The 17892-nt window shown below is 29.1% G+C and overlaps 1 protein-coding gene across 1 annotated transcript in view; it reads right to left on the bottom strand.

The window, feature by feature from the left end:
• Positions 1–1164: 1164 nt before the first annotated feature.
• LOC111642502 (transmembrane protein 62-like) overlaps positions 1165–17892 on the bottom strand; it is an 80596-nt gene continuing 63868 nt past the window's right edge. Inside the window, exons 14-16 of the mRNA XM_023388855.1 lie at positions 8966–9084; positions 8257–8451; positions 1165–1901 (exon numbers count right to left, since the gene is read on the bottom strand). Of these exons, the coding sequence (XP_023244623.1) occupies positions 1491–1901; positions 8257–8451; positions 8966–9084 (725 nt within the window). The 3' untranslated portion in view covers positions 1165–1490. The remainder of the gene's footprint in view (positions 1902–8256; positions 8452–8965; positions 9085–17892) is intronic.

Consider the following 17892-nt stretch of genomic DNA (forward strand, 5'->3'; position numbering starts at 1 on the left):
AATCATCTCAATTTTTATTAATATTAATTTTATAATAATAATTATTATTATATGGATTTTTATTTTACAATATAATAAATATGCATAAAAATATCACAATTTTTATACAATTTCAGATTTTTTTCCCATTTATATATATAAAGTTCTTTATGTAATATACAGAAAAGAACTAAAATTATATTTGACTCACATGGCCCTGTTTACAAAAATTATATAAGATCATGAACAAATTTTACCATAATGAATACAATCAAATTATTTTAAAATGAAATTCCAACATTTTTCCCTCTCTTAAAACTGAAAAAAGTTTAAAGAGAATTTAAAAGAATTTATAACTTGCCATAAATTGAAGTTACAATAAGTTTTTGAGTTATTTATATCAAGCAATATCAATAAAATAATTAGTGTTTATGTATATTAAATAAATAACTACAAATCTTTTTATATTACGTCCAACTTACCTGAAAGAAAAATATAAATTTTGTATATTTACCAAATTCAAATACAAAAATTTGAATTTGCTTCTACATTTTATATTATTGTATATAATTCAAAAATACATTTTAATTGATATAAATTATTAGATTGTCATCAAAGTCATCTCACAGCATAAAAATTCTTAATTATTCACATTCTTCTTATTATTTTTAGGTGTGTATGTGTGTGTGTGTGTTTTTATTGATGAAAATCTGGAGGTTTTTGTATTGGAAAAATTTTTTTTTTCAAATTTCTTTATTTTTTATGTTGACAACAAATATTGTAACATCAATCCACAGAAAAATTTATTTGAAAATGGAAAAATATTTTAAAATAATTTTTCTTTCATCATTACTTTGTTTGGACATTATTGATCTAGAATGTTATCTGGAAAATGTATAAAATACACAAGAATATTTCTTTGAGAAAAAAGGAAAATTATATTTGCAGATTCTGCTATTGATAAAGGGGAAAAATTCATAATTTTTCTAGTTAACAATTTTGTAAATTCTTTAATTTACGAAATTAAAGTGTGTACAAAACTGTCAACTAGTATTATTATATCAATTACTTCAATTTATAGTAATTATTTTTATATTTAAATTTTAATAATAACTTAAAAAAATTATTAAAATCTGAAATATTTGTTAACCACATTCAAGAATAAAAATGATTATTGATTGCAGTTTGAAAATGTAATCATAAAATTAACTCATAAGTTAAGTTATTACTGAATATGAAATATAACTAAAAAAAATATTATTAATAAATTATTTAAATAGAATTTTTACTTATATACAATTTCAGATTTATAATCATACAATTTTCAAATGACGACGACCATAAATGCAATGAATTTCCAAAATATAAATTTTCACAAGATTTATTTACTGTAATACCTTTTGTTATTAGAAGAGTTTATCACAAAATTCATATTCACAACAAGTAAAACCAGTGTTGTGAAAAATGTTTTTCTTTCTTTTCATTTTATTTTTCAATATTCAGCTCTATTATCAACTCGCACTTACTTGGTTGCGCATTGGTATTTTGTCACCTGTATCTCGAGAGTGTAAGTCTTCAGCCAGAAGGAGTGGCTCGCCGCCGATCTGCTGTTCTTGATTTAATGGACGAATTGGTACCGGAAGTTTGGAATATGGAAGCGTAACGGTTATCCTCCAGAGTACTAGCACAAATATGACAGACCACGTTGTTGTAAATCCCAATAAAAATGCCATTAATCCGTAAGAGTAGTAGTAGCCGACAGCACACAGTATTTGCCAAATAATAAATACAATCATGGACACGTTTTGACATATATACATTGAAATTGCACATTTCGTTTTATGAATATTTAAAAGAACTTGATATCGATTATATAGGCAATGAGTCAAGAGTAGGACAACAGGTATGTAAAATGTCAGCATCTGTTAATAAAAAAACAATTCTCTTTAGTATATTATAAATTAATTTTTGTAAATATGAAATAAAATGATTTTAAATATTCAGCTACTATACTTAAGAAATGCAAATGTATGACTGAAATATATAAATTCATATAATACAAATAAAAATTGAAGTTTAGGCCAAACAAATAACCAAATGTACTGTACATACATATTTGGTTATATGCTTGGTTTAAATTTTAGCTTTTATTTATATCATATACAGTAGTATCTACTCATTGTAATCATGGATATCGTTACCAGTCATTTATTATTATTAGAATTGGTGTATCCAAAAATGCAAATTAAAATGTACTTATAAAATTTTGCTTAAATTGAAATTAAAGTTTTTTTATAGTTAGCATTACTGTCAAGTAAATAATTTACACTAATTACCTCAACATATAGGAGATAACATGTCTTTGTTATTAATTATCATCATTAATCTTAATCCAGTGCTTTAAATCTTAAATTTTAGTGATTTTAATTGTTATCTGCATACATTAGAATAGTTAAATTGCTAGCATTTCTTACTTCAACTAAACACTAACAACTGTTAATGATGATACTGAAAAACCAGCAAGCAAAAACAACACTGAATGAATTTCTATTAACATAAACAAATTATATTAGGTTGTTCGGAAAGTAAGTTTGTTTTTTTCCACGGAAAAAAACAAACTTACTTTCCGAACAACCCAACAGATTAATAAATCTTTAAATTATGTTATACAGTATATTTTTAATTGTTTTAGCATGTTCTTTTAATCTCAGTCAACAAAACCAGAATTTCCACTAACTGTAGTCTTATTTACTTACACTGCTTATTGTTATCAGTTTAGGCAAGTCTTGAAATGATTACAATATGTAGATTCTTTTATATTTAAAATTGAAATTCTATTTACTAAAATAAAAAGTTATTTAACTACAGAAAAAAAATCTGAAATAATTTCATTGTTTTTGACAGAAAAATATATTAACAACAGTATCTGTTTAATGTAACAAAATGTTATCTATTTTATTTGTTTATAATTTTTTAAAAATATTTCACATATAATTAAATAGAGAAAATTCCTCATGAATCTTTAATTTTTGTTTAAGTAATACTATATTTTATATTAGGCATGTATCGAAAGTCAAGCTGTGGTCTATTAACTTTCAGATATTTGAATTAACACCAGTAGCCAAATATGTAAGAGATATTTCCATAAATTGGCCAATTTGTGACATGTGGTAGCACAAGCATTTTTGTTTTCATTCCCACAGGTGATAGAAAAATGCATGCTGCCATCATTTTGGTTTGTATATGTGCCATTATTGATCTTCTTCCCAAAGAAAAAAATCATTAATTTCTCCCATTATGAGCAATTATTGAAGAAACTGCAATAAATTTCTACATAAACATACTGTCATCTTGCAATGGGACAATTGAAAAAATGGGCTGAGAAGTGTTGTCTCATTCTCTGTAAGGCCCAACGTCACCCTGTCAGATTTCTATCTGTTTGGTCCACTCAAAGATAGTCTGCAAGATTTGCAGTTTAGTGATGACAGACTGTCAAGACAGTTTGCCCTTCAAACTTACACATCGATGGCATCAAAACATAATTTATGGTCTGATCTAGCAATTATGTCAAAAAGTAAAATTATGTATCACGTATTTATTACCACAAATCGCATTAAATTTGGTATTATACAATTCACATAATTTAACTTGGCTTAAGACTTTTGCTTTGTTTAAATACAATAAATCCTTCATATTTACAAAAATTACAGAATTTAATTTTTGGGATAAATAAAAATTAGGAGAATATTTCAATTTTCTCTTAATATATTTACAGCCATATTCAGATCCAAGAATCAAGCTCAAATCAGAAGTTAAACCAATAGGAGTTCACATACTAAAAGTAAAGTGAATGTTAATTGGTTAACTTCTAACTCTTGATTGAACACAGTCATCAGAGTTTAATGTCTTGTGTTCACATTCAAGACATATTCTCTAATAACATTTCTCAATTATCGTTGAAGAAGTATTAGATAATCAACTGTTTATTGTTTGAATTTGATTGACTAAATTACAAATTTTAATCATCAGAATAACAGTAATTGCATCCATAGTTTCTTATTTTAGATTAATTTTAATTCAATTAAGTATTGAAAAATAAGCTTTCAGTATTTGTAAATAGAAATTTATTAGTTTGTTGCTGTGACACAATAAAATGTGATAAATTTAAACACTTGGTGTTCTTTCATCTTTACTTAGTTGATCAACTAAATAAAGATGAAAGAATGCCAAGTGTTTAAATTTGTCACACTTCATTGTGTCTGAGCAACAAAGAAATTAAAAAGCACGGTTTCAAGTTATAAAAGAAATTTATTAAACAATAAATTTAATAGCTCATTAATTGAAATTAAATTTCAAAACTTCTTTTTCAAGAACATAAATGTACATTAGTGCAATTTCCACTAGAAGTTAAGCTACTATGCATATGTAGCTAGAACTATTTCTAAGATTATCAGCACAAAACCTTTCTCACACCAGTTAATAAGGCTAGAATTTAGTGAGAAAGGTTTTGTGCTGATAATCTTGAAGTTAAGCTATTCATATAATAGGTATTGAAAGCACACACTTGGACAGATGGAGAGGACAGAGAAAAAATCTGTCTACATTATAACAGAAATTTCAAGAAAATTGTCACATCGTAACCCTGTCATTAAGCCAAGTAAAGAAAAATTTCATTTATCATCTAATGAAGTTAGAATTTAATTTAATTTTTATTTTTTTATTTCATTTGTAATTTGTTCAAAGTACTTCAAAGAATTTGATTTTAACTAATCCATTATTTTATAATTCTTGTCTAGAATTGTGCATAAATTTATTTGAAATTTTGTGAAATAACCAAAGAGAATGAAATTTGAATAGATTAAAACAATAATATGAATGCAAATGATAAGTTGATAACAACTGTATATATATGCAAATAATGTATTAATAATGGCAAATAATGCAATTTTCTGTACCTTAGTACAGAAAATTGGATATATTGCCATTGTTAAAAAATAAAAAGATTAAAAACAATCTAACATGGTCTTATGTATACCCATATATACATACAAGCACATACAATCTAGCATAGTATTGGTTATAATTGTAAATAATCAAATTTGAATTTATATATTGAAAATTGATTATTCACCATTATTTTGATTACTATGAATAAAAGAATTTACACACTAAATTCATTTATTCATAATATGGAGTTTTTATTACAAAATTAAAAAGATACATATCAAAAAACTGAAATAAATTACTATAAAATTACAAAAGTTTATCTAATATTCATAGTTTATCTAATTTTTACAGAAATAAATGAAATTAATCAGCAAAAAAATACTATATTATTATAGTAAAAATTATAAATAGATAAAAATATGTCATGAAATATAAAATTTATTAGGTTATTAGATAGGGTGTTGACCAATTACACCAAAGAACACAATTAAAACTAAAAGAAACAATTATAATGAATAGATTAGCATTCCTTCATCGTTAATTATTATATCTTAATAAATATATTTAAAGAAAATTGTTAATAAAATAAATCAAGACCATCTTTATCAAATCAAAAAATAAGTAATTGGCATTAATTTGAAAATACAAAATAAAATTTGAAAATACAAAACAATAATAGAGGGAAAAAAAAATTAATGGTTAATTGCATAACAGTTTACAATAAACTTTTATGATTTAATCAAACATATTCTGTTTTAATTAAAATTGGTTTGATGTGCACATATTTTTCTATCATTTTTTAATTGGTAAATTTAATTTTAAAAATCATATTATTGGGTTATCAGGTTTACAGAATAACTATTAAATACATGGGTATACAGAATCGTTTTTTGATGAATTACCCAAATCTAAGATGTTGCGCTATGAAGTTCTGATGTTCCACTTGTACTGACTCCAATAAGTAATCACTATGTAACCTGTGTATACATTTTTTTTAATCAATTGTATAATTTAATAAAAAAATGTATCCATATAAAATATGAGTACCAATAAATTTAATAATTTGTACATTATTGTCCTAATTTATAATTTAATTTTTCTTGAACATAGAGTTTTAAAACAAAAACTTAAATAACACATTAATTCATTAAAATTCTTGTCATAATTTATATTTACAAATTTATACACTGTATACAATTTATAAAACTAAGTAACATACTAATAAGTTTACAAAGTCTCTATTGTTCAAAAGCTTATTTCTAATATTTGACATCATAATATACTTGATATATGAATTTATAGCTATCAATTAATAACAAATAAAGTTTTAAAGATAGAAAAGGAATGGGTAAGTTTTAACAAGTACTCTTTTAATTTACATAGCTTTGAATCATTTCAGAAGTTGATATTTCTTTTATAAATTCTAGAATTTAATATTTAAATTCATTACATTTATTGTTAAGTTAAGATGAAACATTTCAAAGTGATTAAAATTACAATCCTGATATATAATCTTCAAATGCTACCATCAAAAAGATGAGAAAAAAGAAAGATAAAAGTTTCATTGAATGATTTCAGATGAAAATTACATCTCTGACAGTCATTGTTAATACTATTATATCAAAAATATTTTAAAGAATTACATTAATTATTACTTTGATTTTATGCTTTCTTAATAATCATTGTCTTTTTTAGTAATTCTTTATTTTATGCCTTAATACCACCAAAATGAAACAATGAAATAATCTGAAATATTCAAAATATAACTATGCAGGTGCTCCTCTACTTATGAACAGGTTAGGTTACCAAGTTTTGTCGTAAGTTAAAAACTAACCTAGAAAGTACATCTGTACACAGAATAACCATGTTTTGTTAGTGTTCAACCCTTTGATGTACTTAATAAAATATCTTACACTCATTTATCTGTTTGCTACTAGTTAGTAGCCAGTGTTTCAAATGCAGTTTTTCACCTAATGCACTCAGTTTTATAATGTCCAGTTTAGTTTCCACAGGCATCACTTCTTGCATTTACCTCCACTGCTAAATTTACTATTATGTTTTGAATGCATTTTTGAAGCATTAATCATAAAAGTTTAGAAAAATTGCAAGCAACATCAAAAAATGACATTACTCCAACATTACTGAATCTGAAGCTATCTCGCAAGTGGCAATGGAACCTTGAAATTAGCAAGAAAACAAAAAATGATGATATGTGATAGATAAGCCCACCTCATTAAAAATTTATTTATTACCAGACAAACTTACATCAATGCCACTTCACAAGAAGCAAGAAAACTTTCACAATCTGTGCAAACTTTAAATTTTAGACCTATGGTCAAATTATTCGTATGTAGGAAGCTCCTACAATTATAAAAAATTAAGTCTGATATAAAAACATACTACTTTCCTAAATTCAATATAAACTAATAATAATCAATTTTATATCTTGTATTTTTACTGTAAGGACAGAATTTATCCATTCATATTTCAAGTCTGTTTCCAAGTCACATATACAAATAAATTTTAGCAAAATTACAAATACATTTTATCTGAAAGAAAACTCTTTCAATAGTTAAAGGTTTAAGCATTTTCAGAAAACAATATACTTCATTGAAGATATAGTTTTTAAAAAATAGTTGACATTTATATAAAATTAAAATTTATAAGAATCAATTTTATTCAGAGATTTTATGACTGATTCCAATTTATTGCTGACCTATAAGAATCTGTTAAGACATTAATCTATTAGCTTTAAAGAGAATTTGTATATACATAATGTTTCCAAATATAAATCATCATCTTTTGTTAGAAGCAATTAGTTCCTGAGAGGGTATGTGGAAGGAACAGGATATCTAATTTAAAGCCTCCAAAGCATCCTTTCTCAAAATGGGAAATAATGCCCCCTTGTGGGCACTGGAGGCTTTCAGGGGGGCAGTAGAAGGCTCAGTGATTAAATATGAGTTTTATTTCTTCTCATTGAAACATTCTTTGATCTCAGAAATAGGATATGGGTCACACCCTATCTATCCATATGATAATGCATGTTTAAACATTATATTTGCAATAACTGTTTTTAAGATACACAACAGATGGTAATGAAAAAAGGTATGTTAAAAAATATGGGGGCACTAGATTTTTTTTTAATCTCAAAGCGGGCGGTGGTTGAAATAAGTTTGAGAACCTGTGCTCCAGAGAGTCCATATAAAGAATTATAAATCATTGCAATCCCTACAAGTTTCACTGAATTTTCATAATGTAATTATTTGAAAAGGATAGTACATGTATTGCAAATATCTAAATATATTTAAAAATTATTGAAATACTACTTACAAATATTGATCCGGCAATAAAAGTTAATCCACCTGGAACAACTTTTCCTGCAATTACTATGCCCCAAACAAAACAAGCACCAATATATCCATCAATAATCTCACCAATGAACCAAGGACCTATAAAAAAATTAAATATTTCAATAAAAAATGAATAATATGTAATAATAATTACTAATAATGCTTTTGTACTATTCTACTTCAAAAAGAAAAACTAGAATTTATCTCACAAGATTATAAATTATTAAAATTAATAATTAAGTACTTCAACATTTATAAAGGCTCACCTACCACATGGCTCAGGGCCATGTGGTAGATTTTCTCAGTATGATGCAAGTCTTCAAAATGTCACCCCTTAAATCTTTTTTCTTTAAAATAACTTTTGATTGTGATTTTAAAAAAACCACACAAAATGTACGAATACTATTTTTATTTTGAAAATATAAACTACTATAAAATATTGATATCAACTATCAACTACAGCAATCTACTACAGTTTTACTCTTCTAACTTTAACTGTAGCAAATTCGTTAATTAGGGATGTGTAGTTTAGAGTGGCAGCTAATGTAGATTCAATAGAAATAAATGATAGANAATCATTGCAATCCCTACAAGTTTCACTGAATTTTCATAATGTAATTATTTGAAAAGGATAGTACATGTATTGCAAATATCTAAATATATTTAAAAATTATTGAAATACTACTTACAAATATTGATCCGGCAATAAAAGTTAATCCACCTGGAACAACTTTTCCTGCAATTACTATGCCCCAAACAAAACAAGCACCAATATATCCATCAATAATCTCACCAATGAACCAAGGACCTATAAAAAAATTAAATATTTCAATAAAAAATGAATAATATGTAATAATAATTACTAATAATGCTTTTGTACTATTCTACTTCAAAAAGAAAAACTAGAATTTATCTCACAAGATTATAAATTATTAAAATTAATAATTAAGTACTTCAACATTTATAAAGGCTCACCTACCACATGGCTCAGGGCCATGTGGTAGATTTTCTCAGTATGATGCAAGTCTTCAAAATGTCACCCCTTAAATCTTTTTTCTTTAAAATAACTTTTGATTGTGATTTTAAAAAAACCGCACAAAATGTACGAATACTATTTTTATTTTGAAAATATAAACTACTATAAAATATTGATATCAACTATCAACTACAGCAATCTTCAACATTTATAAAGGCTCACCTACCACATGGCTCAGGGCCATGTGGTAGATTTTCTCAGTATGATGCAAGTCTTCAAAATGTCACCCCTTAAATCTTTTTTCTTTAAAATAACTTTTGATTGTGATTTTAAAAAAACCGCACAAAATGTACGAATACTATTTTTATTTTGAAAATATAAACTACTATAAAATATTGATATCAACTATCAACTACAGCAATCTACTACAGTTTTACTCTTCTAACTTTAACTGTAGCAAATTCGTTAATTAGGGATGTGTAGTTTAGAGTGGCAGCTAATGTAGATTCAATAGAAATAAATTTAAGTTTTGTTTGGCGTATTGAACTTCTTAAGTAGTGTTTTATTAATTTTAATTTGGAAAAACTTCTTTCCCCACTAGCTACAGAGACAGGGAGTGTTAATAAAATTCTCAGAGCTACAACAGTATTCAGATACAAAGTAATTAAGTTATTTTGGCACAAATTATTTAAAACATCCAAAGGTTTCACAGAATATGCTAGCATTTGGGATATATCACGCAATTCTTCTTGAAGATCATTTGCATTTATATCTGATTCATTTTCGACCGAAAGTATTTACTGGAGACTGGTACAATAATTTTCTAGCATTTTTTCATCTAAATCCTTGAGTTTTAAAATGTCATATAAAAACTGAAAATTTTTGCTACGGGTTTCCAGAAGCGTGAGTCGTTCATTCAGAGAATTAACAGTAATGTCCAGAATATAATTGAAAAAATTTATTTTAAATTTACTCTCTTCTGTTAAGGATTCATCGAAAGCTTCTTATTCTTCAATTCTTCAGAGTCAAATTGATGCTTTTTCCTTTTGGCTTCCTTCCTTCAGTTTCGGTAGGAAATTCTGTATTGCATTCAAGATTCTCTGCAATCTCATTAGCTGCAATTTTCATCTGATCATATCCAGATTGTCTATAACTTTTCACTTTTTGTATGGTTTCTGATAACATCCTTACACAATCTGACAAATTTATAATTACAGATCACAACAGCTTCGAGACTAAATTTATTTTAAATAAAATACCATGCAAAAATATATGCATATAAACTTGTAATTTTTAATATTTTTTGCTAATCCTCTTGCTTTAACTTTAGTTTCCGCATCTCTGTTGACATCTTCTATTATTCGGAATAATGCATCATAGATTTCACAAAGTTGAAATCGCTGCTTGACCACCTAGTAGCACTCAGTGGTTTTAGAGTTAATTGTGAAACATATTTTTTTAGCACTTTCCAATGCTTTGTAGAACCAGAAAAAAGTGTAAAGTTCTTGTACAATAGAAAAAAGTTATTGTTTTTGTAGAAGAAGACAATGCATCATTTACAACTAAGTTTAAAGAATGACATGCACAGGGCACATAAAACGCCCTTGGATATTTTTCAAGTACAGTAATACCCCAAACTTACGCAATAGATGGGACCGAGCAATAACCACATAAGTCGGGGTATAATTTCACATATACAAATAATTTTTAATTTGGGCCGGAGACTAAAGAAAACAATAATTTAGAAAAAAATGTTTAATAAAATCTTAGATAATACATATGTATAACAAATTATATTATTATACAATTTTTCACATTTACTTGATTATTACACCATAATTTTAACATTGTTTCCATCTCAGCGATAATACCGTGACGTTTACGAATGATGCTTGAATTTAAAGATTGAGCATTTTTTACAGCTTTGAGAATTTTTTTCTTTACCTTTTATAATTGTTCTGACCGTCGATTCTGGTAGATCAAACTTCTTTGCCAATTCACAAATTTTCTTTTTTGTATTTTGTATCAAAGTCTTTAATAATGGGTACGTTCGTAAAGTCAAACGAAATAAGAATAATGATGACGCCATTCTCGTTTACCTCGTTCAACTTTACGAATGTACCCAATGTTAACTTTACATTCCAAAGATAAAGTTTTCCTTTTCTTGTTTGATGCAGAAGAATCAGTTCTACTTCTTTTGGATGACATAGTAGAGTATCTCAAGTCTCCGTAGATATAACAAACACAGAAATAAATAACACAAAATAAATTTTAGCTATATGTCGATTCCACGCGGCAAATCTGAACATGTAAGCTGAACAATAGTGCGGGGGAATGAGTAGTCAAGAGTTGCATGACGCTCAAACAAAAGACGAATTGACGAGATTTGAAAATTGCATAATTCTGAGTTCGCGTAAGTCGAGGTAACATAAGTCGAGGTATTACTGTATTTTATTTTGTACTGTACACCCTTTCTTACTCCTTTCATATTAGCTCCGTTGTCATAGCCTTGTCCTCTAAGCCACTTTAACTCGAAACCTAACTTTTCCAAATGTGTCAGAATAAGTTCTGTCAAACCCTCTCCAGTTGAATGACAAGCTTCAAAATAACCAATAAAGAATTTTTTGATTTCATATTTATTCTGAATGGAGTTAAGAGTGACAACTCTTATTGTTAATGAGAGCTGTTCAATATGACTTATGTCTGGGGTAGAATTGGCGATTATCGAAAAATATTTAGCATTTTTGTTATTTCGACAATTTTGCTTAAAAGTTCATTTTCCATCAAATTTATCAATTCATCTTGTATATTATTGCTTAGATAAGTCACAGACCATTTATCAGACTCATGTTGAACTATCGTTATTTATCTACCCTATTAAAATAGGGTAGATAAATAACGATAGAAACGAGTTGCAAAGCTAGTAAGATTTGTAGATAACAGAATATAATATATACGTGGTATGATCCAAAAGTTCAGGGACTGCAGTAATGTATGACAACAAAAGCATGTATTTGAAGTTACAGCGTATGAAATCGATTCTATCAAACCATTCCTACGTGTTCAGGTTGGTTTCGCCCATGTCATGTGATTAAACTGCAAGCACTGTTGTTTTCTTCCAGAGATAGTTACCTTTGTTTTGCGACGTAATAAAAATGGAGTTTCAAGAACAGCGATGCAACATTAAATTTTGTCGGCGTTTAGGTAAAACACCTACAGAGACTTTAAAATTGCTAAAAAAGGTGTATGATGATTTTACCATGGCGAAATCAAAGGGGTACAAATGGCATTGGCATTTTAAAGAGGGCCGAGAATCCATCACAGACGATGAACGCTCTAGCCGACCTTCGACTTCACGGAACAAGAAAAATGTTGAGTTGGTCTCTCAATGTGTTCGCAAAAATTGCTACGGCTACTCACTTATCAAAGACTAGTTGCCAGCATATTTTAACGAAAGATCTTAACATGCACCAAGCAAAGGGAAAGTCATAATGGAGGTGTTTTTTGATTCTCAAGGAATTGTTCATTCAGAATTTATTCCCAGAGGCAGAACAGTAAACAAGGAGCATTATCTAGACATTTTATGTCCTTTGAGGGAATCCATTCACCGTAAATGGCCACAGAACTGGCAAAGTGGAGACTCGTACCTTCTGCATGACAATGCACCTGCACATTGGTCCCAAATGGTCACACACAGTTTCTCACCAAAACTCAAATTAATGTGCTTCCACACCCTGCCTATTCACTGGACTTAGCCCTGTGTGATTTTTATTTGTTTCCATCAATGAAAAAGCATTGGCAGAGACGCCATTTTGTGTCATCAGATGAGGTGAGAGCAGCATCGCAGGAGGCCTTACGAGAGGTTTCAAAAAATGTCTTCCAGCAGTGCTTCCAGAAGTTATACAAGTGCTAGCAAAAGTGTATTGTTGCCCAAGGTGATTACTTTGAAGGTGGTTGTGCATCGGCAATATAAACTTTTTAAGGTAAGAAATTTTAAGCAAAGTCCCTAAACTATTATACTACAAATACAGTCCACAGACAGTATTGGAAAACTACACGCACAAAATTTACTACGACAGAACCATAATCACAGATAAAACAATTTATCACAACAGACCAGACATCACACTCATTGACAAACACAATAAAATCACATACATTATAGACATAGCCATTCCAAACACTCACAATGTACAAAACACATGCACTGAAAAAATTAGCAAGTACACAGAACTAGCCCAGGAAATAAAGCATCTGTGGAGGATGGATAGGGTGCTTATTGTATCTGTCGTTCTCTCCTATACAGGTGTGATACCACACACACTACACAAAAGCCTGGGAACATTACAATTGAGTAGAAATACATACATCACACTACAGAAGGCCATTATATTGAATACATGTCACATTGTTAGGAAATTCCTGAATACAGACACACACACACTGACACACTTATTTAATTTTAGTTTTGTTTTGGTTGCTATGCCTTGACTTTGGTCTGGCATAGTACACAGCCACCGGTGTGAACCGAGTATAACACACAAAACCCAACATAATAATAATAATAATCACAGAGCCCAAATGGTTAGGAGTTGAAAGTTGAAATTTGGTACACAGTTAGGGTATGTCATGAGAACGTACACTAAGAAGGGATTTTTCAAAATTCCCACTGCGGGGGAAAGGGAGAAAGTTAAGGATTATCTTAAAGTACTCGGCTTTACTGTACTATTTTAGATGAAGTTTTTTGCGTTTTTGCAGAAAATCAAGCATATTTTCAGACCATGTAAAAATTCTCTAATTAATCTCGGAAGAGGGAGACCTAATTCTTGCACCCAGTGAAAACAGGTAAGATCGGCTATAATCTAATAATTTTAATCTTCACTTTCATTACTTTTTGCTTGAGCAATGCCTGGCTCATCTGCTAGTAAATAGATAACGAACATCAGTCAAATTGACAGCTTGCAGCCGTTTTGACATATGCCTTTCCTTAACTTGTCATTGTATTGTCTCCACTTCAACATATATGAATTTAGTAAAAATAGAGCAAAAAATAACAAATGAAAAAGTAGGCAAATGCAAATATTTCGTAAGCAACTTTCTCTATCACACACAGAATATAAAAGTAGTCCAATATTACCTAAATAACTCTCTATCACACACAGGCACACGTTCCACACCTGATATATACCCAGTCCATGCAAATGCTCCTTTTTAATTTGAGTCCCTATTGTCACAACATAATCCTTTTCAATGATAATTGTGGGGCCAAGGGGGTAGAAATTTAAAAAAACGTAATTAACGATAATATGTGATATATATCGTTATCGTCTCCATTGCCATCTGGACTGCCGAGCTGTAACAATCAACGTCATGTGGGTGCAGTTGAGTCAGAGATAGATGCCTTGTTTACAAACAACACAACCCACTTATTAGACAATTTACTTACAAAAAGTTCATGGTCGTGAAGGTTTTAAGTCCTTGTATACTTCGGTGCATAGTCGTCAAAGAAGAAGAAAAAAGTCCAGTGAAGAAGGTGGTTTCCTTTCGCTGACTGGATGTTGCATTCTAAGTTTAGTTGTAGAACTGGAAACGACATCCAATGAATGCAGATCAGAATGTTTGAAGTTTCTCTCAATGAAGGTCTATAACTTTCAGAGGATACATTGGCTAACGACAAAGGTGGAACCTTGCAAGAAGCAACCCAGCCAGGGACATAGCCTCGCGGGATGCCACGGCAAAGAACCAAGTATTCTTGTGGCCTGGATTTACATATCTTTGTCTCGCAAATCGTCACTTTATTGGTTATTAATCCCCTTTCTCGGTCACAGATTGGTCTTTCTCTGTTACCAGGTGAAATTAGACCAGATCAGTTCCCAAGAAAGATGATCATTTACGAATACAGTTCGATATCGTCTTTCGTTCTGTGTTGAACAAACCTTGTACCTTAACTAACATTTCTTTTTTTGTTCATATGCTCTTATGAAGAATTAATTTACTAATATTTCTCCTGTTTTTTGCGTGGTTTTAACATTAAAATAATTTTATTTTTCTCCTTTTCCTTTATAACTTAATTCCCTTAATTTAAGTTCATCGTGAAGATTGAGATTCATTTTTGTTTTGATATATGGCTAAAAGAATGTTTTTCATCACAGCCCAGGACCTCACGTAATAAGTAACTATAATTGCTGTAAAAAACAATTCTCTTACCTGATCTACTTTTTAAACACAAAAATTGAACTACTGTAAATGCAAAATATTATACTGATATGGATATACATCTGATTTACTGATTTGAACACAGCACAGCCACTTGCTACTTCTTGAGACAAACTAGCATTAAAATCAAATATTAAAATTAAAATATTGTCAATAATTTAAGCTCAAAGCAGAACTATCAACACGTTACACATACAATTGTCTTTTATGATAATAGTCACCTCAGCTTTTAGGAGTGGTCATGTGCTATATTACAAACAAAAACAGTAGCTTTGCTCTGTCATGTCAAAAGCCTTTTGGCGAGATGCTCACCAACAATGCACCTGCACCATAAACTAAAATCAAAGCATGCCAAAAGCATTTAGGCAGAGGTGTGCGATAAATCGTAAATCATATACATTAATATCGGAATAATGTAGACCAATACAGAAAAGTGTTGCGTAAAAATTTTAAATTATTGAATGGTTCAAATATTTTCATTTCTCTGCTTATACTGCCGCCTGATGCAGCCTGCTTATACATGCCGCCTGAGCTGGCTGCATCAGGCGGCATGTATAATCTCTGCATCATAGCACGGCATGGCCCTGGAAATGCTTTACTTGGTATATTTTAGTAAGTCATTCTAATAGAATTTGTTATAATTAGTGTCAATGGCACTCTGGAAAAAAAATTGATGCAAGCTTTAATGGAACTTATTGATGAATATTGTAAATTATTCCTTGACTGTGACAATTACCAATACTTTCTAGTCAGATATTTTTCTTAATGATTTATAATTATTATTCATAATTAAGAGACAGAAACATAATTTTCATTAAGAAAAATATAATTTATAACACTTGCTATTTAAAAAATAGTAAAATTTACTAAAAATTCCAAAGTAGTTATGATTAGCATTTGTATAAATTATAATAAACAGATAATTTTTGATAGTTAATCAAAAATCAACTGCTTTACCAAACACATAGTTGTGTCTCATATAAATTATTACTTTAAGATTTGAATATCTTTACAAGAAATAAATGATGTTAATTATGTAGCATATGTATTAAGACAAAATATGAAAATTAACTTAAGCATTGCATTCTGTTTTCCATATACAGATATACCTCACCTGACGTCGGTAATTGGTTCCAGGAGAGGCGACTTAAGTCAAATTTACTTGTCTCCAAATTTACTTGTCACTAGGCTAAACCACAAATAACCATTCCCAGTTCTGTATTTTATTTATAAATGCATTTTTAATAATATATGATTAATAAGAATCTATTTTAAGCTTACAAACAAATAAATTTTAGTTTTTAATATAGTACAGGAAAAAAATTAATCTAAATTTATGAATACATGTACAGTACATACATACTTGTAAATATACATGTTTACAATTTGGCAATGTTTACAGTACATTGCAGACTCTTTATTTGTGAATGTGGTTTGCTCTAAGACATTATAAAATAAGATGATTTTGTAAGGTTAAACAACAAATATAGTTATTAAAATTATTTTGCGATAGTAAAAAATAAACTAATTTATGTTAAATTTACCAATAACAAGTGGCGCTGACAACAACGACAAACAGTAGATATTGGAACTACTGTGGAAAATGCCAATATTGAGCTCTTAAAGACCGCTAAATGACAACAGAATCACAGATGTTTTCATATTTCGTTCTCTACAATTTATGATGATTATATTAATATTTACTGTAAATGTATGTATTTTAATATGATTTTATGTGCTTTTAACACATCAAGAACAACATAACTCAAAACGATGTAACTCGAGGTATACCTGTATGCAGTGGTGATATTCAGCGGGTTCGCACAGGTTCGGCCGAACCCGTTGTTAACATTTTCAAAGTTTTCCGAACCCGTTGTTAAACACACGTAATATTTTTCAGTGGTTTTGTTTCTTTTAAAAAATATATTAAAATATACGTATTTTACACTCTGTAACACTACTAAACTAGAGCCTTATACCCCGTTCGCCTTGGTGCAACCTCCATCGACCGTTTCAATCTCGATCGACTAAAGAGAGTTCTTGAAACTAGTCCAGTCGTACGAGAGGTCCCACAATCCCACGCGCGCGAGAAAATACAAGATGGCTGCGGAACACGTGTCGTGCTATTGCCCAAGGACTGTATACTACAAGGATAGCCAGATCCCTATTCTACAATGTTAGCCAGGAATGCCAAGTTAGTGACGTCAGCACGTGTCCTGACCTCTCTGTTTACATAGAGCAGAATGTGCACGTGTTTAGTTTTCGCTTTTAATATTCGTCCAATTTTGTGATTAACGAAGTGATTTATTTTAATATTTCTGTAATTGTTTTATTTGACTAAGTTTTTTATAAGGTAAGATGATTTAAATATAAGTCATTAAATATTTAAAACTATATTTTTATGTTAGGTGAAGAACAAAATGC

The sequence above is a fragment of the Centruroides sculpturatus genome, unplaced genomic scaffold, assembly GCF_000671375.1.
Source record: "Centruroides sculpturatus isolate CEXI.00-Female unplaced genomic scaffold, Cexi_2.0 scaffold1650, whole genome shotgun sequence".
In the NCBI taxonomy this organism is placed as follows: Eukaryota; Metazoa; Arthropoda; class Arachnida; order Scorpiones; family Buthidae; genus Centruroides; species Centruroides sculpturatus.